Below are 18,607 nucleotides of genomic sequence, written 5' to 3'. Positions count from 1 at the left end.
ACATTAGAATCCTTAAATTGTTCTATTTACAGCTGTAATTCAGTGTTATTTTCTAAATAATACAAACAAAAATGTCCCCGTTTAACTGTGGTTTTACAGTTAATGGAGAGTATGACTTTTAAACCATCTGCATGTGATTTTTTTTCTTTTTTCCTCCTTACTAAGAGAATAATTTACTATTACATTAAAATTCTTTCTGTACACTAAAACAGAATTGTTACTGACTATTGGGGGTCAGATTCTGCTTCACAGAGGAAGGAAAATCTGAGGAAAGAGTGGATTGTATTTGCTGGGAAAGCTGGTATAGTGGAGCTGGCCAATTTGGGGGGGGGGGGGGGGGGGGGGGGAGCCAAAGCTGTAAGGAGAGCTTAGCAATTTTCGATCGTTTTATTCCTGCTGGCTCGTTGTCCGCTCATGCACTAATGCAACTTTCAAAATGTGTTCTTGAAAAATCATTTTCAGGCTTTGACAGATTCCTTAATGAGGTTTGAATTTTGAAGGCCTATTGAGCCTTTTAATTTTTATAGCAACTACTCTAATCTTCTTAAAGCAAAGTATTTGTCCAGAAAACCCTCCAACCTTAAACACGGTTACTAGGTAGCTTTAGGTTGGTTTGTATTTCTAGGCTAATTTAAAAAAAAAAAAAAAAAAAAAGATGTCTACATTAAGTTCACAAAGAGGTCAGGAGTAATTCAGTCACTGATCACTATGCTCTGTTTAGTGTCTATATGATCAAGTCACAGGAAGGGTCATGGGATTTAATTTTCATTCATGTTGTTAAAGTCTTACTTGTTTAGATAATTGGAGCCACTGGACTAGTTTGTGTTTGAGCTGGAAAGAAGTATCTAACATTAGGAAATCATGTAATGAGTTAAAAAAAAAAAAAATGCAGCCTTGGAAAAAATGGCAGAAAAAGGAAGGGAGCTTTGTCATTTCTTAATAGACATTTGTCTATTTCTTTTTTAATCTTTAGTGTATTAGAATCAGAATTTCACACCAGGTTTTAGTTCTCTTCTGGAGCACATCTGAATCACATAGGGTTTTTTTAACGTAACTAATAGGGATGCAAAGGAGCTAGTGCATGCAACAAAGCTAAGCTGAACAGTAGGAAGGGCAGTGTCCATACACAGTTTTTAAACAATGAAGTACTTGTCATAGAGGAGCTATGATCATGCAGGACAGCAATGATTTCACCACTGCTGCAGCCATCGAGTATCTCTGACATTCCTGTGGCACCTGGTACATTCCCCAGCCCTAGTCTAAGACACAACAAAGCATTAAATTATCTTTCCTTGGGGGGGGAGTTCATTTATTGAAAGGAGAAGATTGTCAGAATGCTGATGCTAGTTGAGGGAGGTACAGAAGATGAACAACTACACATAACCAAAAAAGAGCTAGTTTTTGGAGGTTATTCCAGGAATATGCCTGCTAGGAGTCCTTTTCTCTAATAATATCCTGAATAGGAGGTAAGGTTTCAGGTTTTTTGTTTCCTTTTCTCGCCTTCCTCCCTCCAACAAGATTCTGTTTTATAACTGATTATGTCAAACTAAAGGTCAACAGATCACAGTAGATCATTTTTATTTGGGGCTTTTTCACTGACTGGTACTCAGTAATGGTCAAGAGTTTTCAGAACAAATCCTGTTTGGACTTAGGTGTCCTCTTTTATCTGTAAACATAAAGTCTTCCCCCATACTGTTAAAGGTAAGTGTAAGGAGTAAAAATGCTCCACACACACCTTCAGGGTTCCCCTTAGACTTTTGTTTTACAGTCTGTAGTACCTGTGGACGCTTATCAACATAGCTATCTTTCAGCGGATCACCCCGTGTGCTGCAGCGAACGCGGCGTGGCTCCCCCACCAACTCTTTTCACGACAGATCCATTTCTACATTGTGTTACTAAAAAGAATTTAATTAACTCTTGCAAATGTTTTAGTTTCGTGACAGGCATATTTGCCTTGAAGCTTTTCACATATCTTTGCAGAAGAAAAGCTTTGTATCTAAATAACATTCTTGTGAGTTTTGAAAGGTTACAGTTGGGTCACTGGCACTTCTGTTGGTACATCTTTCACAGACTTCATTTATTTTGGCTTAACCACTGCGGTTGGGCACCTACTTGGTTTTTGACTGTCACCTCAGGATTTAAGTCGCACCAATGGAAAGCACAGGTTAATGTACTTCAGAGCTTTCTTCATGGCAAAAAAACTGGCGTGACCGCGTACATGGAACAAAAGGAGTTGTATAAATCTGTAGTTCACAACTAGAATCTAGGAATTTTCTTCAGTAAATCTACATAAGAGAAACACCTTTTGTTCTTTTAATAACAGAAAAGGTTGCTCTCTTACAGTTCGCTGGGACCTTGTCAGATGGTTTGGGAAAGACAATGGATAACAGACATCAAACCGAACGAGAATACATTCGATATCATGCTGCAACTAGTGGAGAACATCTTGTAGCTGGAATCCATGGACTTGCACATGGTAACCCTTAGCTGTAATTTTAACTCATTTCTCTCTTAAAAGTAATTATCAGATTGAAAAGAAGAGTTTGTATTACTCTTGGGTGATTATTTGAAGCCGGGGAAGTGGAGCGATCGTAGGCTTTATATTTGAATTTCAGTGCTTGCAGGTCAGGGTGGGGGGATTGTTTTTTTAAGTTAACAGAAACTACATTTAAGAATAAGGTCTTTTCACATGTAACTGTAAGTAAAAGCTTTTTTTCCAAATTAAAATGAAATTTCAAAGGAAGTTCATCCAAAACTTCAGTTTCTTTGTAGAGTCATAAAATACCCCTGCAGACAGTCTTTTGAGGGCCGGATATTAAAATAAAAAATAGTGTAGTTGGATTGTAGCTTTTTTATGTTTGCTGTCAGTTCCAGAAACTTGAGTTTCCTCAGAATCAGTACATCAGTTTAAATTAACATTTCACCAGTTGGGTTATTTTGTGGTTTTGTTTTGGTTTTTTAAGTCTACTAAGAAGTAGAGAAATTAATTTGTGTAAAAGACAGGGGACTAGGCTTAATTTGGCCAGAATCTCACATCAATTTAGTTCATGATTTATCCGTGGAGGAAAGTTAAATCAATACAAGCCAAGTTTAAATCAAATATTTATATTTTGCATCATCTTGACTCAGTTTGTTTAAATGTCATTCTTTTAGTGCAACTGTTGCAGCCTGCGTAAAGATAATCTGGCTTTCAATAAAATGGCAATCTTGTCTGTGCTGAGCAAAAGTCTTTATGCTGGACTTTTGTCATAAAGAGACACTGTAGGGATTTAAATGGATCAGGTTTCTCTCACCCCAGTGTGCTGTAAGTCTGATATAAATTACATTGGTAGAAATGCAGGAAATCTGAAATATGTCAGTCTTTGCTGAAAAGGCAATTATTAAAGCACTTCATTGTGTTGTATTATCCAGTAATTAGCAGGACTGTTTAGTCTTAATTAAATTTCTTTTAAAAAAGCAATTAACTGTTAAATCCTATCTGTTGAAAAGTAGGAATTAACCATAAACTAGAGTTAGTCAAGAGAAGTGATTTAAATACTTTGTGCTTCTCGAGTTTGGAAGTTAAGATGTACTTCAGTTACAGACCTTAAGAGAGTACTTGGCTGTTGAAAGCTGCAGAGCCAAATGGTGGTAAGCGTTTTTAAATGAGTGCTTAAGCCAGTTCACTGAAAATTGTGATATTCTAATCACGGACACAGGAAGTCTGTAAAGCGTGTTTTCAAATAAGATGAACTGTTCTAAGTCTTTTGAAGCCTCAGTAGGTTCTTGATTTCTTCAGAGCACTCGGATTCTCAGCAATGGAAGTGTGCACAGAAATGTCTGTCAGCAGCATCACAGTTAAAATCACACAATGCCAGTTTAAAATAATTGACTTTTTCCAGTGGAGAAATTCACTTTGCTATTTTCTGTCTCAAATTATATAAGCTTTTGTGGTAATAGAATTTTGTCACGTTGTAAGTAACCGCTTCACCTCGGGAATAGATGACGAATGTGTAAGTACAGCTGGGAAATAAAACAGTATAGAAATATTTTAAAATAACATAATTAATAATTAAGTCTTTTTCTGTGGGATATTATTGTCTGTGCATATGCGTGTGTATACTACATATACAAAGTATAAAGTTATTAGCTAATCAGTTGTGAAACATTTTTTGTATTACATTAAATGCACAGTACATTTCTATCAAGCTCGACAGTAAATCATTTAGGCAGACAGCATCAGCTGTGACAAGGCTCTGTAATTTTTAGAGGCAATATTTCTGGCCTACTTTGCTGTTCTTGTCTTTGCTAGGTATCATTGGAGGACTGACAAGTGTAATAACTTCAACAGTTGAAGGCGTGAAAACTGAAGGAGGTGTCAGTGGTTTCATATCAGGCCTCGGGAAGGGGCTGGTTGGCACAGTAACCAAACCTGTGGCTGGAGCTCTGGATTTCGCATCGGAAACTGCACAGGCAGTGAGGGACACTGCAACTCTAAGTGGCCCCAGGTCAGTAAGCAGTTCACATTTCCCATCAATAATACTGTAAAAATGCGTATTAATACCTGCCACAATTTCCGATCTGATTATCTTTCCTTACCCAAAGAAACAACAATTTAATCAAATTAACTGTGAGCTATTATTAGTCATGTAGCCCATTTCATTCAATTTGCTTTTTCTTTAATAGATAACATTTGTCGATACTGTAACAGGAGTGAAATTTGCATGGAAAAGCTGCAACATACAATAGGAATTATTAAGCTACATCATTTGATTAAAGCAGAATTTTTGAAAGGCTGATAATGAGATTAACCTTCCACCATGGAATCCTTATGCAGAGTTGAAATGGAAGAGTCCTTCTCCCTGCTCTACCTCCAGCTTCCATTTAGCTGTGTAGAAAAACAATTCTTCAAAGGTTTTTGAAGAGTTCTGGCATCAATGTAGTGTCATTATCTTCTAATTTTCGTTTTGTACAATCGTTCTCGCTTACAAAAAGTGTAGATATATGCCCTTAGGTCTACATGCTTATCTGTTTACCTATACATATGTGGATGTTAGGTGTCAGCACGTCAGGACAGATGCTTTGCCTTGCTTCCTGTGTCCAGTTACTAGCGTAACGTGGTCTCTACAAAATAATGATGATTACGTTTAAAGCAAATGAATGTTCATTAGCACTGACTATGAATGTGGAAGAGGGAAAGGGCTAAGTTCTAAAAAGGCTGCTGTGAGAGAAGATTCTTTTTACTCTTTGTGGCCACAAGTTTACTTTAGGTGATAGTACTATGCCAAGAAGTCCTCTTGTATGTATGGGAGATCCTGTGTGCTGAAGAAGTGAAAGAAAATCCTAAGTAAATTTGTTGGCAGAAAACTTAGAGAAAAATGTTTGCAAAATGTTGGGTTTTCTGGTTGTTTTGTCTTCCCATTTGGCTTTTCCATTTCCTGTGTTTTATTATGCCATGCTTGGAGTCCTGAAGCGTCTACCATCAGTGTTTCAGTAAAGAACAATAAGCTTGATGAAGTGTGAGTGAGGTGCAGGAAACTTGAAAAGTGAACCTAGGTGTACTTTGTTGTGAAAATGGAAGTGTTTACAGGTATGCTTATGCATTTGGTACTTAGCTTGATTTGTAAAACCAAGAGGTCAAGGATTACAATTTGGTGAGTACATACGTGTACTGAAAATTACATGAGAACTCTAAGTGCATCCCTGAGAAAACACATCTACTGATTTGCTTGTACGTGCCTCCATTTTGTGACTGTACAGCCTCTTATTTATTTAAAGGTGGGGAGAAACACACCTGGCTATACTGTTAGTTGTCTTACCAGTTGGACTGTGTCTTTATTATAGTTTGTTTCAAGAGACACATATACTTAAAATTAATGTTTTGACATAATTCTATGAGATACAGCCTATGCACAGTAGCGATGATGTTATCAACAGTTGATAAACTAGATAACAACTGGGAACGGGAGGGCCTCCAGCCAACCTTACCTCTAGCTTGTGTTTGCTTATGTGACATATTCCCTTTAACTTGTTAACTGTCAATTAAGAGATGAGCTTAAGACAGATGAGCTGAACCACATTTTTGCTTCCACTAGATTCTGAAATACTGTTGTCATTGATGAGCACTGTGAAATTATTTTACTCTTTACACACACTCTGCCAAAAGCTTCTGACCCAGCAACCTTCTACAAGTGGGGGTGAGGGGAGGAACCCAAAAGAAAAGCCTTTCTCACTTACTACACTTCTCTACACTTCTCCAGTCTACAAAATCTGATCAAAACTTTTTTTAGATAAACAAATGCACTTGAGAATATCTAGATAATGTAGGAGGGGAAAAACCCCAAAAAACCACGCTACCACCTATAAGCAACCTTGCACTCATGTTTTGTTCGGTAAGGTTTTTTTTCTTTTTTATGTGCTTATATAATGAAGCAACCAAATTGTTCTTTCGGGGGTATAAAAAAAAAAAACCAAACCAAGAAAGGATTTGTACATTTTTTAGACTGCTGTGTACCAATATCCCCCTGCCGCATTTGTTAACTGTTCAAATATGTGTGGTTTGGAATCAAAATAGAACAGTGTTCCAAACCCGAGTTGCTGGCTCCAGTTGAATATTCCGTTTAAGCATGCTGGGCCATCTAGACTCTTCCAAGCTAAGTACACAAAAACAGCTAACCCTGATGAAGTTTATGGCAGTAACTGATCTCAAGTGTAGTTTTGAACAATTGAAGAATGTGAGTTAATAAGCGTGGTAAAAGCCACCTTGACCTTAACTATGAGACTGACAGCGTATGTGCAAGTTTTGGTGCGAAGTTGAGTCAACCAGTTAATTACAGTTGCATTTAAATAGCATGATACATACCTGTAAATTATAGGCCCCTTGCAAGTCTCTAATTACATAGTTGAATTTTTAAAAAGCCCTGAATTTAAGCTGCTTGACTTTAACCATTGGATCAGTTTTGAGTGAGATGATGGATTTTAACTGAGGTTGTAGGTTTTCCTAAAAGGCGTGTTGTCATTCCAGCGAAGTTACTGAATTGAACCGAACACTGAGGAAGACTCGGTAGCTTGTGATCATGCAACATGGACCTAAGTCTCTTCTGGCTTCAAAATGTATTGCTTTGTACTGGGACTCGTGCAGCTGGCACAAACCCTGTGTTTGGAACGTGGAGCCAGACCAGTACAGCTGAGATGCAGACGATGGCTTTATAGCTTATGGTGGTAGTTTAAAAGGTGATGTGTTTAAAGTACAAGAAATTTTTTTTAAAATCTGACTTTAGGCTGGACTTTTTCGAAGCTAATCTTATAGCTTACTATGTAATCATATAATTTCTTATGCTTGTTATTTATTAATAAAGTTGCCTTAATACTTTTACATTTTAATGCAGAGGAGAGCATAAAATAGTTGTTGACAACGCAGCATACATCTAATTTATAAACAGTTAATGCCTGTGACTTGATACCTTTTTTTGAGTGGGTTTTATGTGTTCCAAGTACTCTAGTGTCATATACAAGAGTTCTGATTATTTCCATATTTGTCATATGCTGCCAAAAGTCTTAAAAGACCAGTTCAAAACAGGAAAGCTGTTATGTCTCTAGATATGCTTGGAAAGCTCTCTCCTAGAAACGTGTTTTAAGTCCTAGTGCAGCACAAGTAAAGTACATTTATATTTAGATGTGTGTCTAACTTAACAAGTAGTGCAGGAAACTGCCATTATGGCTTTCTCTCAGGCTTCTGCCAGGTCAGTGCAAGTTTAAGATTATTCTTGAACTATTGTTGAAGGGTTTGTGTTCTTTTCTGATAGTCACAATGTGAAACTTAGAAGTACAGAGATAACTTCATGACTTACCCAATTCTAATGAATTCTGTCAGGGAACTAGTCTGCATTAGTAAAGACTAGCTTGAGATTGGCAAGCCATTAATGGTCACAGAAAATTCTTACGTAAATACTTGATTTTTTTAAAAATGTACTTCACCTGGAAAGAAGCAGCCTGTGCTAGTTGTTCTTTTGCTCACCACTTTCACACCATCACTCAGAAATGTGCAGTGAGGTTGCAAAGTTTGAGGCGATGTCAACAGCAGGTGATTTTATTTTTTTTTTCCTTTGTGTGTCCATCTCTCTGTTAGCTACAATTTCGATTCTAAGGTCAAAAGCAGAAGATTTGAGAGCATGAGTATCAGTGATTCTGAGAAGAAGTAGTAGAAAATATGAACGTAACTGTATGGAACACCAACTCGGAATATACTGCAAAGAGTATATTCTCAAGGTTCTCAAGTTTTAAAGATAAATATTGCTTGAACCTTAACATCTCTGTATGTATCCCAAATTCCATCCTGACCTTGGACTTGATCTGACTTCAAGAGTCTTTACAGTAATGTCAGTCATGTATGGGCTACGACTCTGGTGAAGGAGACATTATCCTTCTCCTGGTAAGCCCTTCCTAAGATTTTCCTAGAAGCCAGAGAGAAAATATGTTTATCAGCTACTATTCATTGTGTTGTGTAAATCTGGAAATGTTGCATACAGGACAGTTTAGCTGATTCATCGGTCTAATCTGGAAATGACTTGGGCAGTGTGATTTCGTTCATATCCTCTTTCCTCTTTTTTCCCAGTGGGATAACAGGTCTTAATAATTAACTGTTTCCTCAAATGATGGGTTTTCTTTTGAGCAAGTTTGTCCATTTTACTCCTGTGGCACCCTGTTAAATGGCTGCAGACATTGGCTTTTCCTCAGTGTTAGCCCTGCCTCCCATCTTCGGTCACTGCCGAACTTGATTTTATGGGTTTACATTCTTCAGTCATTAGTCTGTCCAGATTCTTCCACTGCTGTTGTTGAGCTACTCTGAAGTCCCCCCAGTCTGGAAGTTCCCATCAGTATTGTGTGAAAAGGGACTGTTGTGTCCCTGTTCTGTGACAAGCTGTGCTCTGCAGTCATCCAAAACTGTGCTGGCTGGTTTTACTGCCATATCACATTGCAAATTGATATCCAGTTTTCTGCTTGCTATTTTTCCACAAGAGGTTTTTTTATTTTTTGTTTTATTTTACTGCTTTGCAAATGTCTCGTTATCATTTAATATTTGTGTTCTGGATTATTTTTCCCCAGATGAACCAGGTTGCGGTTTTGTAGGTTGAATCCCATTTCATTTCCTGCCATATTTCTGACCTCTTCAGGTTCTTCAGAACTTCACTGTCCTCGCTGGAGTTTTAAACACCTCTTAGTTTGTCCTCTCCAGATAGAATTTTACATGCCGCTTTTACTAGATCCTTGAAGTTATGCGAGTCTGGTTTTGTGCCCGTACATTTTGCAGCGCCTCAGTAGACCCTTCTCCCCGCTTTAATCATTTTCTGGTACCAGTCTCACCGGCTGAGTGTTCTTCTGTTAGGTTCTAGTTTACCGCTGGTCACTTTCTGTAGTTCTGTTGGAGGTCCTGTTCTGTTCTCCAAATGTCTGCTCTTGCTTGTTGCGTAAGTGAATGTAGATTTTCTTGTGGGGGAAGTAGTTCCTCAAGCTGCAGCCCTGTACCTCTTCAGTATGGATAATTTCATCTCAAAACCTTAACTTTTTTTCTGAAAACGCACCAGCTATTTTAGTTTCTTAACTAGAAAGAGACAATAATCCACCATCTAAGACCTAAAATTATTTCTAAATAAATGAAGCTACCTTTAAGAATGAACACAAAATGTTTCTCTATTCCTTTTTCCTACTCAAAGAGTGCTTTTTACTGCCACGAGACACTTCTGGCTTGTAGTTGTGACTAAGGTTTTCTTTTCTACAGCTTTCTGTAAGAATGATTTTTTTTTTTTTCTTGCCCTTACACAGAATTATTTTCTGAAGGAATGACTTGGATTAGAAAGAAGTGCAGTCTTTCCTAGACTGCACAGAAATAACTCTTACATGCTGTATGTCAGGAAATCATAATAGGACTTTTTGTCAGAAAAGTCTCAAGTAATGATTATATTTGACTGTGAGTGGAATTCTGTTGAGATTGCTTTGCATATTTGCTCCACTGGTCTACTTCCCCTTAAAGCTCTATGGAAGGAATTCAAGCAGTTGAGGCACGTTGTTACACTTCTGGAGTGCCTAAAATCATGCGAGTTGAGGATGGAGTGCACTGCCGTCCCTCATTTCCCTGCACTTCTGATCAACATACTCATACAGTGACTAATCCTAAAGAAGTAAGTCCTTAAAACTTACTATTTCAAGAAATAAAAATATAGTTTGGAAAGGGATCTGACTTTAGAAATAAAGGCTAGTAGAGTTAAGCCCAAGAACTTCTGTGTTTGAGAAAGAAATACAGGGGGGCAGCTTTTTTTTCGCGCCCTCCTCCAGCACTGACAGGCTGGGCATCCCAGTTTCTTCCCTTTGCCTTCCCCCTCTAGGACAGAGAGCTGAAGGGTAATTACTTGGGAGCACAGCCTCTGTTCTTCACAATAAGGCAGAATTTGCTATGCATGGTTGAAGAAAATAACTGATGTTTTCATGATTTTTTTAATCCACAGGATATAGTGAAAGAAAGATGAACCTTTAAAACATCACATTTGCTTAATCATATTTTATTGCAGAGTCTCTAATTCTAGAGCTGCATGGATAAGAATGTCACGATTTCCAGAACAATACATTGTTCGCTGTAGGAAAGCACTGTTAGCTGCTTAGCACCCAATAGAAGTCTGATGATTTGTAGAATCCAGACTGCGCTAACATATCCCTCTCCCTTTCCTTTTTAGAGGGTTGAATGGTCATGAATTGGTACCTGCTGTAAAACCAAACTATAACGCCTTTTTATGCATTACTGCAAATACCTTGCTTTATGTCTGAATAGTGTTTCCAGGAGGTTATTGCTAGGTATCTGCATTACTAGATACTATTTATATTTGGGATATTTGTGAAATCAGTTGTCTTTACAGTTGGTTGTCTTTGTCCCCTTTTTTGAACTTGACTCAATTTAACTATTTGGAAGGAGTGGAAGAAAAAAACCAACAGCGTTTGGACCTACAGCAGCAACATAGTACTTCATTAATACTGTATAGTTGTGGTTGCTTTCACATCTGCTGTATATGAATGTTTTTAAGTAATAGGATGTTTTAGAAAAAAAATTACTGGCTTGCATTAGGTAATGTTTAATCATGCAGGTCTTACATTTTACATGTATTATATCTGATTAGCCTCTGGAGCTTATGAGTTAGACTTTGAGTAGCAGGGTCTGAGATAGGAAAACTTGAAAACAAACACCTTACCTATTTTGAAAAAGACTTTTTTTCAAGCCCAAGAGTTAAAGTTGCTGAGGCTGTTCATTAGAGCTCCCCTTTGCATTGTATTGCCGGGTTGTTATGCACCCTACATGTTAGCAAAGAAGTTCTGGATGGTTTAAATTCCTATAGGGAGTGCTAAACCTTCAGTTAAAACTTATGTAACTTCTTTTGTTTAAAGCTTTTTTGCTTTGCCATGACAGAATGTATTCCTACTGTTAAAACTGAACAAAACCTTGGTTTAAGAAAACTCTGTGGTCACTGAGCTCACCATTGGTAACGTGTCCGTTAACATTAAAGCGGGAGACTTTATGAGGGACTGAACTGTCATTCTAAATAGCAGCATCTATTTTGTAAGTAAGAAAGATTTTCTACTGAAACAGTAGTGTTTAACTTGACATTTGAGGGCAGAAAGATACCCTGGATGCATTCAGACTGTTGGTTAAGGGACTGACAGGGACAGCGGCACTGGCAGGGAGTGTTGCGAGGGGAGGACAGGTGAGTAAAAATGGAAGAAGTTAAAGTGAATAATGCTGAATAGTTAGCTGAGCATAAAACGTGAAATTATGTTTTTTCTTTAGCTGTCCATTCATTATTAGCAACAAATAATTTCAAAAACATGAATGAATACAAAGTTCTTACTGTCACAGTCTCCACAAACCCAAAATATTTACTAGCGCCTTGGTGAGTTACAACTGGGGCAAGTATGTTTCCATCGCTGGTTGAAGGGTGCTGCACCCAGTGAAACTCGCATAGCTTTTGCCTTGAAGAGAAGACTGCTGCTACGCCTGGGTTCAGAACAGGAAGCAGGCTAAGCTTGATTTCATCATGTACAGTAACGGCTTTGGAAAAGGTGCGAGTTTGGGAGGAGAAGGCTTTACGTTGTATTAGGCCAGCCTGGTACGAAGGGAGAGATGGCTGAAAATGCACGTCATGGGTACGGCACTGGCTCACGTTCAAATGCGACACTTCTGAGGGCATGGGGAGGCTGCTGCTTTTCAGACAGGCAGACGTTTGCAGTAGGTAACTAATGCTTTCCAGTTCGGTTAAATCCAGGGCACTGTCATGTAGGCCTGGCGCAGTCCATCAGAAATTTAAGCAATTATGAACTTCCTTCTGAAAAGAGCTGATAAATCCTTTGTTGGGTTCACCACAGATTTATTCTACTACTTACACTCTAAGTGACAATTAAGAGGACTGCTCCACAAAATGGAATTCTTATGCTGTGTGCCCACTTCACGGTATTTAGCTATTAACTAAAAGGAATGCATCTAGACAGGGAGAAATTTTTATTTCCTTAGGAAATACTTGTATTTCTAGAGCCTGCATATTTTGTCAAATTATCTTCTATTTCAGCAAAAGTTTTTGGACACCAAGGCCAAAAAGTAAAAGGAACACCTTTTACTGTGTTGGATGTTCCCTGTTTTCTGGCATTCATGTGGTTTTTAGATCCTTCCTTATTCAGAAAGCACTCTGCTAAATGATGCTGCTGTTTCGGGGTATTCTATGTAATAATTTTCTTCGGTTAAAACAATTAGAGAGCTGCAGATTTAACTAGTCTGCAATGGTGTCTCCTAGAATGGAATTGGAGAGATTTTGAAAAAGAAAAAATTATATTCATGCATTAGCATCAGCAGAACAAACGTAAAACCTCATCGAAGACCAACCAGTAAAGTATTCACCATTTCCATTCACAAATCTGCTTGCTTAGAGTTAGGTGGGAGAAGTTGAAAGCATATGCACACCAGAAACGAACAAAAGCTTTATTCAAACAGACACGTCTGTTGGAACGTACCAGGACAAATCGTCAGACTGCATTAAACCAGTCCGACTTGATCCCCAGAATTGAAAAAAAATTAATACACATTCTGTGGGTTTATAATATCTTTTGGCCCTCTTACTAGTATTTTCAGTTCATAAAAATAGGAGGAAAGATGAAACTGGTGTAATAAGAATATGGCATTTGTTTATTTACTTATTTCTAAAGCACAAATGGCATGAACTGCTCACCAGCACAGCAGCTTTATGACCTCACGTCCTGAAATACCTGCTGCTTGTGCCGAAGGGGTGAAGTCTGGTACAGCAGGTCTAGGGCAGCTTTCTGGGAGTGCGTTTTACTGGTCTACACTGATGGAGGTAAGCAGAGATATTTTCTGTACCGAAGAATGAGTACACAGGTACCTTTATAGTATGTGCATGATCAGTAAGAGTCCTTGTGGTTTTCCATGTATGTATTTGTTTCTCTTCTGGGTATTTGGAATACCATCTTTCAAGTTGTCTTTCCATTTGCTTTCACACCAGATGGTTTTGACTTCAGATCATGTTAAAGGTTTCTTTACATCCTTAATTTTGTGACCTGTATCAAGAAGTGGCCTTTAATTACCACAGTAATAAAGCTTTGAGGAGGGAGTATCTGAGTGTACCCAAAGGGGACTTTTTCTACTCTGAGACCAAATATAAAGATGTAGGAAACGCCCGTTACATACAACATGAAAGTCTTCTCTCCTCTGTATACTGCATTTCCAGTAGTTTTGTGTCTTACTAGAATTACTTCCTACGTCTTTCTCCCAAGCATAAAATATCACGGCATCAGGTTCTCTGAGGTTCCTCCATGAGTTTAAAACAGTAGAAATGCTAAACCATGCGGCTGGCCAGGTGGTGCTGTTTGTACTGACAGGTTATATTTTCAAATTAAAAGATACAGCATTGCTTTAAAACTAATCCCACTTCTAAGCAGTATTTTAAGCCAGATTAGTTGAGGTGCGTATTTATGTAGTAATTACGGGCTTACTGGAAAGTGAGGGACCTTGCGGCAAGGTATGTGCTAACGCACCGCCAGGCTGTTTACCTGTCGCTAGATGGATTTTTGCCTCGGCCGTTAACGGTGCGGTTTTCTGTTCAGTCCTAGTCCGGAGCCTGTAGATGGGAGCCCAGGGCCTGCTGGGATGGGGTTTTACACTTGTGCTGTCCTTTTGCCCTTCCCCTGAACTCTTTTCATTTCAGTCATGAGCAAACAGTCAGTGCCTGAACTAACAACCCTGCAATCCTCCAAAGCACGCCTCGCTTACAGTACCAAACAAAGGGAGGCCCGCGTGGGCCGGCCCAAGCCAAGGAATGCAGCTTCGGGGTTCTGCTCCATAAATTTAACCAGCACGACAAAAAGGAGATAATATGAGCCTTCGTGATGATCTGAAAGGGGGAGGTTTGTGTCCCATTGATTGCGGTCTGGCCTATTGCCAGGCCCCGAGCCTGACCGACAGTTGAACCATATCGTTAAGGCGTGTAATACAGCTCAAGTCTTGTACAGCAGCCAATGAGTACATATCCAGAGGGCAAAAGTTTATAAAGAGTTGAGGCTGTCCTGTTTAACCCTCTCACACTGCATGTAATATATACTGCTGCCATTCAGAAATAGTCACATTGCTATTAAAAATGTAAACCTTCAACTTTCTTTACTTGGAAAAAATACATGTGTGTCTGATTTCTAATGCGCAGCAGATTTATAAAGTGATCTGAGAAAAATATGTAAAACTGATGGGTTTTTTACCAAAAAAAAAACCCAGCCCACTTTTTTTTCAGTCCTACTTTATCCATAGTTAGTTACTTTTTTGTTCAGAGATGTCTTCTGGGTTGTTCTACAAACTGTTTCATACAGATGGAGCTATTTATTGCCTTGATGTCACCTCATTTAGCATGTGGCTGGTATTTTTATAGATAATTTTTTCACCTAATGTTGCTGTTAACATGTGGAACGCTCTTTATCAGTTTTGTAAGTACAGCCAGTTGATTTGAATTGTTCTTGCAACTCCTAACTTTAAATATCAAAACACACTTTCTGAGTAGCTTTTAGTTCGGTGAAGTTTGTGCTAGAGGGCTTTGCTGTGCCTGCTGCTGCCCTGCTTGTGTTGTGCTGGCTGAGAAGTAAGTATATAAAGGAGGGTCTGAAGAGAAAACATAGAGTCATCACAGGTCATTTCACGTAGCTCTTGAGGCACACCTAGCAGTTTGTGTCCTGGTGCTGGGCCAGGGCCCCTGTTCGCTTTCTTCTCCAAAGAGGATTTGCTTTCCCAGAAAGATAGGAGTATAGTGTGGAAACATCTCTGTTACACTCGAAGTAAGGTGACCATGTTCGCTTTTACAACAAGTGGGCATTGCTTGGCCAGCATTGGTGGTGTTTGATGGGACCATTATAAACGGGAGCACAGAAATAAGACTGATGGTCCATCTGCTACACTGCCCTGCCGGTCAGCAGACTGTATTCAGAAGTTGTAAGACCTCGCGCTGTGCCCCGAGGCGCAGTAATGTTACGGCCCTGGGCGCTTTAATCTTCACTAAGGCATGTTCAGCTCGTGTTTTTCAGACGGGTGTTTGCAAGAAATCCCTGCTAAGCACCCTATCTTTTACATGGAATCAGAAGGTGACTGGGAGCATTTTTCAACACGTTTGTGCAACAGGGAACTTTAAGGTGACAGCTCTAGTCATCACTCTGTGATCAGTACAGGAAGAGTCTGGGAGAAATTGGAAACCGAGATGGCAGGGTTACATTTTGTTAACTTCTTAAGCTTGCTATCAAAATGCTTGGAAAAGTGTTGGTTAGCTGCACAGCTATTACAGTCAGAGGTGGAGCAAGTGCCAAAGGTTGAAGACTGGTTGATGCACAGTCGTCTAGTATGCAAGCGCATACAGCTTATGCAGGTCCTGGATTTGTAATATGGATGTCATAAGAATGTGCCATTTGGGTGAGTACATCTGCTGTTCTGCTGTTTTTAAAGAAGTGGTTCTTGATGTCTTAATTAAGCTTTTCTCACTTCCTTTTGAACTTGGAGCCTGAAGAAGTTGTATACAGTCGTAAACCAAATGAATAGTTTTCAGTTTTGTTTTGATCTTGCATACAAAAGAAAGGGGAAGCGGGGAGAAGAGCTACATCTCTAAGAAGTAGGCCGGAACAGCCTACATGATAAACAGTTGCTTCTTCAGCATGCTGTAGTTCTCCTAAAAGTATATTGGGTCAGATAAAGGTCTTCAGCATCTGAGCTGGTAGATCCCTCAAAAGAGGAGGGATTTGACTGTAAGTGGGAGGTTTTAACCCTAGGCACCATTTATTTGCATGTTTCTGCCTGAAACTAGCATTTTGGGAACACATTTAACAAGCACAATATATTCCATGCATTTGCTGGAATAAACGGTGCATATAAGCTTCCTCAGATAGGCAGTCAGCAGGGAGCTGTCTGGCTTACGATTTTACACATTCTTGCATCTAACTGAGACATTCTAATGCCAAGTCCAACACTCAGACTGACTGCACTGCGTGTGCGTTTTTAACACACCTTAAAAGCATCTATGTCTGAATCAGTGCATGAATTCCATCGCAGAGCTGTGCCAAATCTCGGGGTTCAGGCATCAAGTCTTCAAGAAATTATCTGCCTAATGGGAGCTGCACCCCTGAAGCCCAACACTGGGGAGGGGGCAGCTGTACTCACCCTTGGAAATACAGCGTTACCATCTGCCAGCAGAGTCGCAACGGAACATGAAATCTAGATTGCCATAGGTTTTTCTGAAATTGGGCCAGAGTCATTTAATGTTCTCAGACGCAGAGAACTAGCACATAAAAAATAATGCTGTCTGGCCGCTTATGCTCAGGACGTTGCTGCTTATCGCAAGGGTTCAATGTTTGAAACTAAGTACATCAGTGAGGAAAGAATTGTGGAAACAGTGCATTTTTAGTATTTTGCGAAGGTGTGATACGAAACACAGTCCATACCAGAAATGGCATACGTTTGCGTTCATTTTTTATCCTTATGAACCTGTGGTACGACTGCCTCAGCTGTAGTTGGTTGCTGTGGTGGCTGAACTTCTAGGATAGTTTTTAAGGTATCCATTGATAAGGCATTTAATTGATCCTGGCACTTCTGAGTAGGCTTTACACCGTGTCCTCCCATTACACGGCTATGAGACAAGTACTGTCTTCATTCTGCATTCTGTGGAAATCATGTGCATGGGATGGTGGTACTTACAGAAGGCTGCAGGTGCAGTTCCGTCTTGAGCAACTGTAGCAGGTATTTTAGTTTTTGCGTATTTTATGACAGAAGATGTAAGGCTATTCCTCCTTTAACTTACCCGATTAAGTCACTTCTTAATATCTGAAATGCACTAAAGCCTCTTCAGACAAAGCACTCCCTGTATTTATGAAGCAGACTTTTCCTGTAGCCAAGTAAGTAACAGGTTTGATATTATTTCTTCAAAATATTAGCAGCAATTGCATTGTTTCATAGGCTTGTATTACCTGCCAATTTTCCTTTGTTTGAACGGAGGTTGTTTTATAATTATTTCAAGGGGATAAAAATTGTTCCCAGGCTGAAAGTCAGTATGCCAAGTTACAGCCCAGAGCAGGCTTTTATCAATAAATTTTATACAAACCTGAAAAAACAAGTTTACAATGGAAACACTGACAGAATTTGAGCTATACCAGAACCAGTAAGTTACTGCTTTATATGGGTTGGAATGATGAGGTTGTTAAAGTGCAACACCTTTATGAGTGCGACACATTGATGACAGTTGCTGGAAGTTTTGGCAGCAAGACCTGGGTCTAGCTGAAGAAAATTATTACTAGAGTATTACTAGAGAGTACAATATTACTAGAGGGGAGAGCCTGTGGCCAGAGATCTCTTTGGAGGCCTTACAGGGCTGGTTGGCACACCCGTGTTTGTCAGCGGGAGTGGACTTGGGGTTTTGGTGACAGGCAGGTACAGCAGGTGAAGTCTCTCTGAAGAGATGTCAGAATTGCATCTCCTTGCGCTTAGAGCTGTGGTTTGTGCAGGATTTGGGGTGTCCTTGATCTCTTCCCATTACGAATCAAGACCTGTATGCATGCTGAATTCGGGCTTTTTGAACAGATTCGTAGTTGCCCCTGCGGCTCTCTTACCAAGAGGACAGATTAGAAATTCCACAGATACACATTTTAAATGAGAAGTTGTAGCCATTGCTGTGTCAGTGATAGGGTTTTTCCTTGTTGCTTTTTTCTTCTCAGGAGAAGTTGCTAAATTTCCTAAAGTTGTTTTATGCTGCATAATAATTCTAGGTGTGATACTGAGAAAACTGAAAGATGTAATAGCAAAAAGACACTTTTATTTGTGTATCATTTTAGAAGTGCAATGTTTTGTTTTCACAGACTATCATCTGTTGATATACAAAGCTTGATACCTTCTGATTTTTCTTTCTTTAATGTTTTTGTCAAAGCAATCTAGGTACAATTAAAGGGAATTTTTTAGGTCAAAAAGACACTCAAAGCTGAGTAACAGTTACTGTTCTCAGAAACAGTGTATTTATGCACCTCCACAAGAATCACGTCCACATACCCAATAGTGTAAACGTCATAGGGG

At 39.2% G+C, this 18,607-nt stretch overlaps 1 protein-coding gene across 2 annotated transcripts in view; it reads left to right on the top strand.

The window, feature by feature from the left end:
• Positions 1-18,607, top strand: part of VPS13D (vacuolar protein sorting 13 homolog D) — a 105,211-nt gene that overhangs the window by 77,194 nt on the left and 9,410 nt on the right. For both annotated transcript variants that reach the window (XM_059830074.1, XM_009810019.2), the window contains 2 exons: positions 2,344-2,476; positions 4,292-4,487. In XM_059830074.1, coding sequence (XP_059686057.1) covers positions 2,344-2,476; positions 4,292-4,487 — 329 coding nt within the window. The remainder of the gene's footprint in view (positions 1-2,343; positions 2,477-4,291; positions 4,488-18,607) is intronic.

Source organism: Gavia stellata, chromosome 27 (assembly GCF_030936135.1).
Source record: "Gavia stellata isolate bGavSte3 chromosome 27, bGavSte3.hap2, whole genome shotgun sequence".
Classification (NCBI taxonomy): Eukaryota; Metazoa; Chordata; class Aves; order Gaviiformes; family Gaviidae; genus Gavia; species Gavia stellata.
This window is presented reverse-complemented; position numbering and strand designations above follow the sequence as displayed.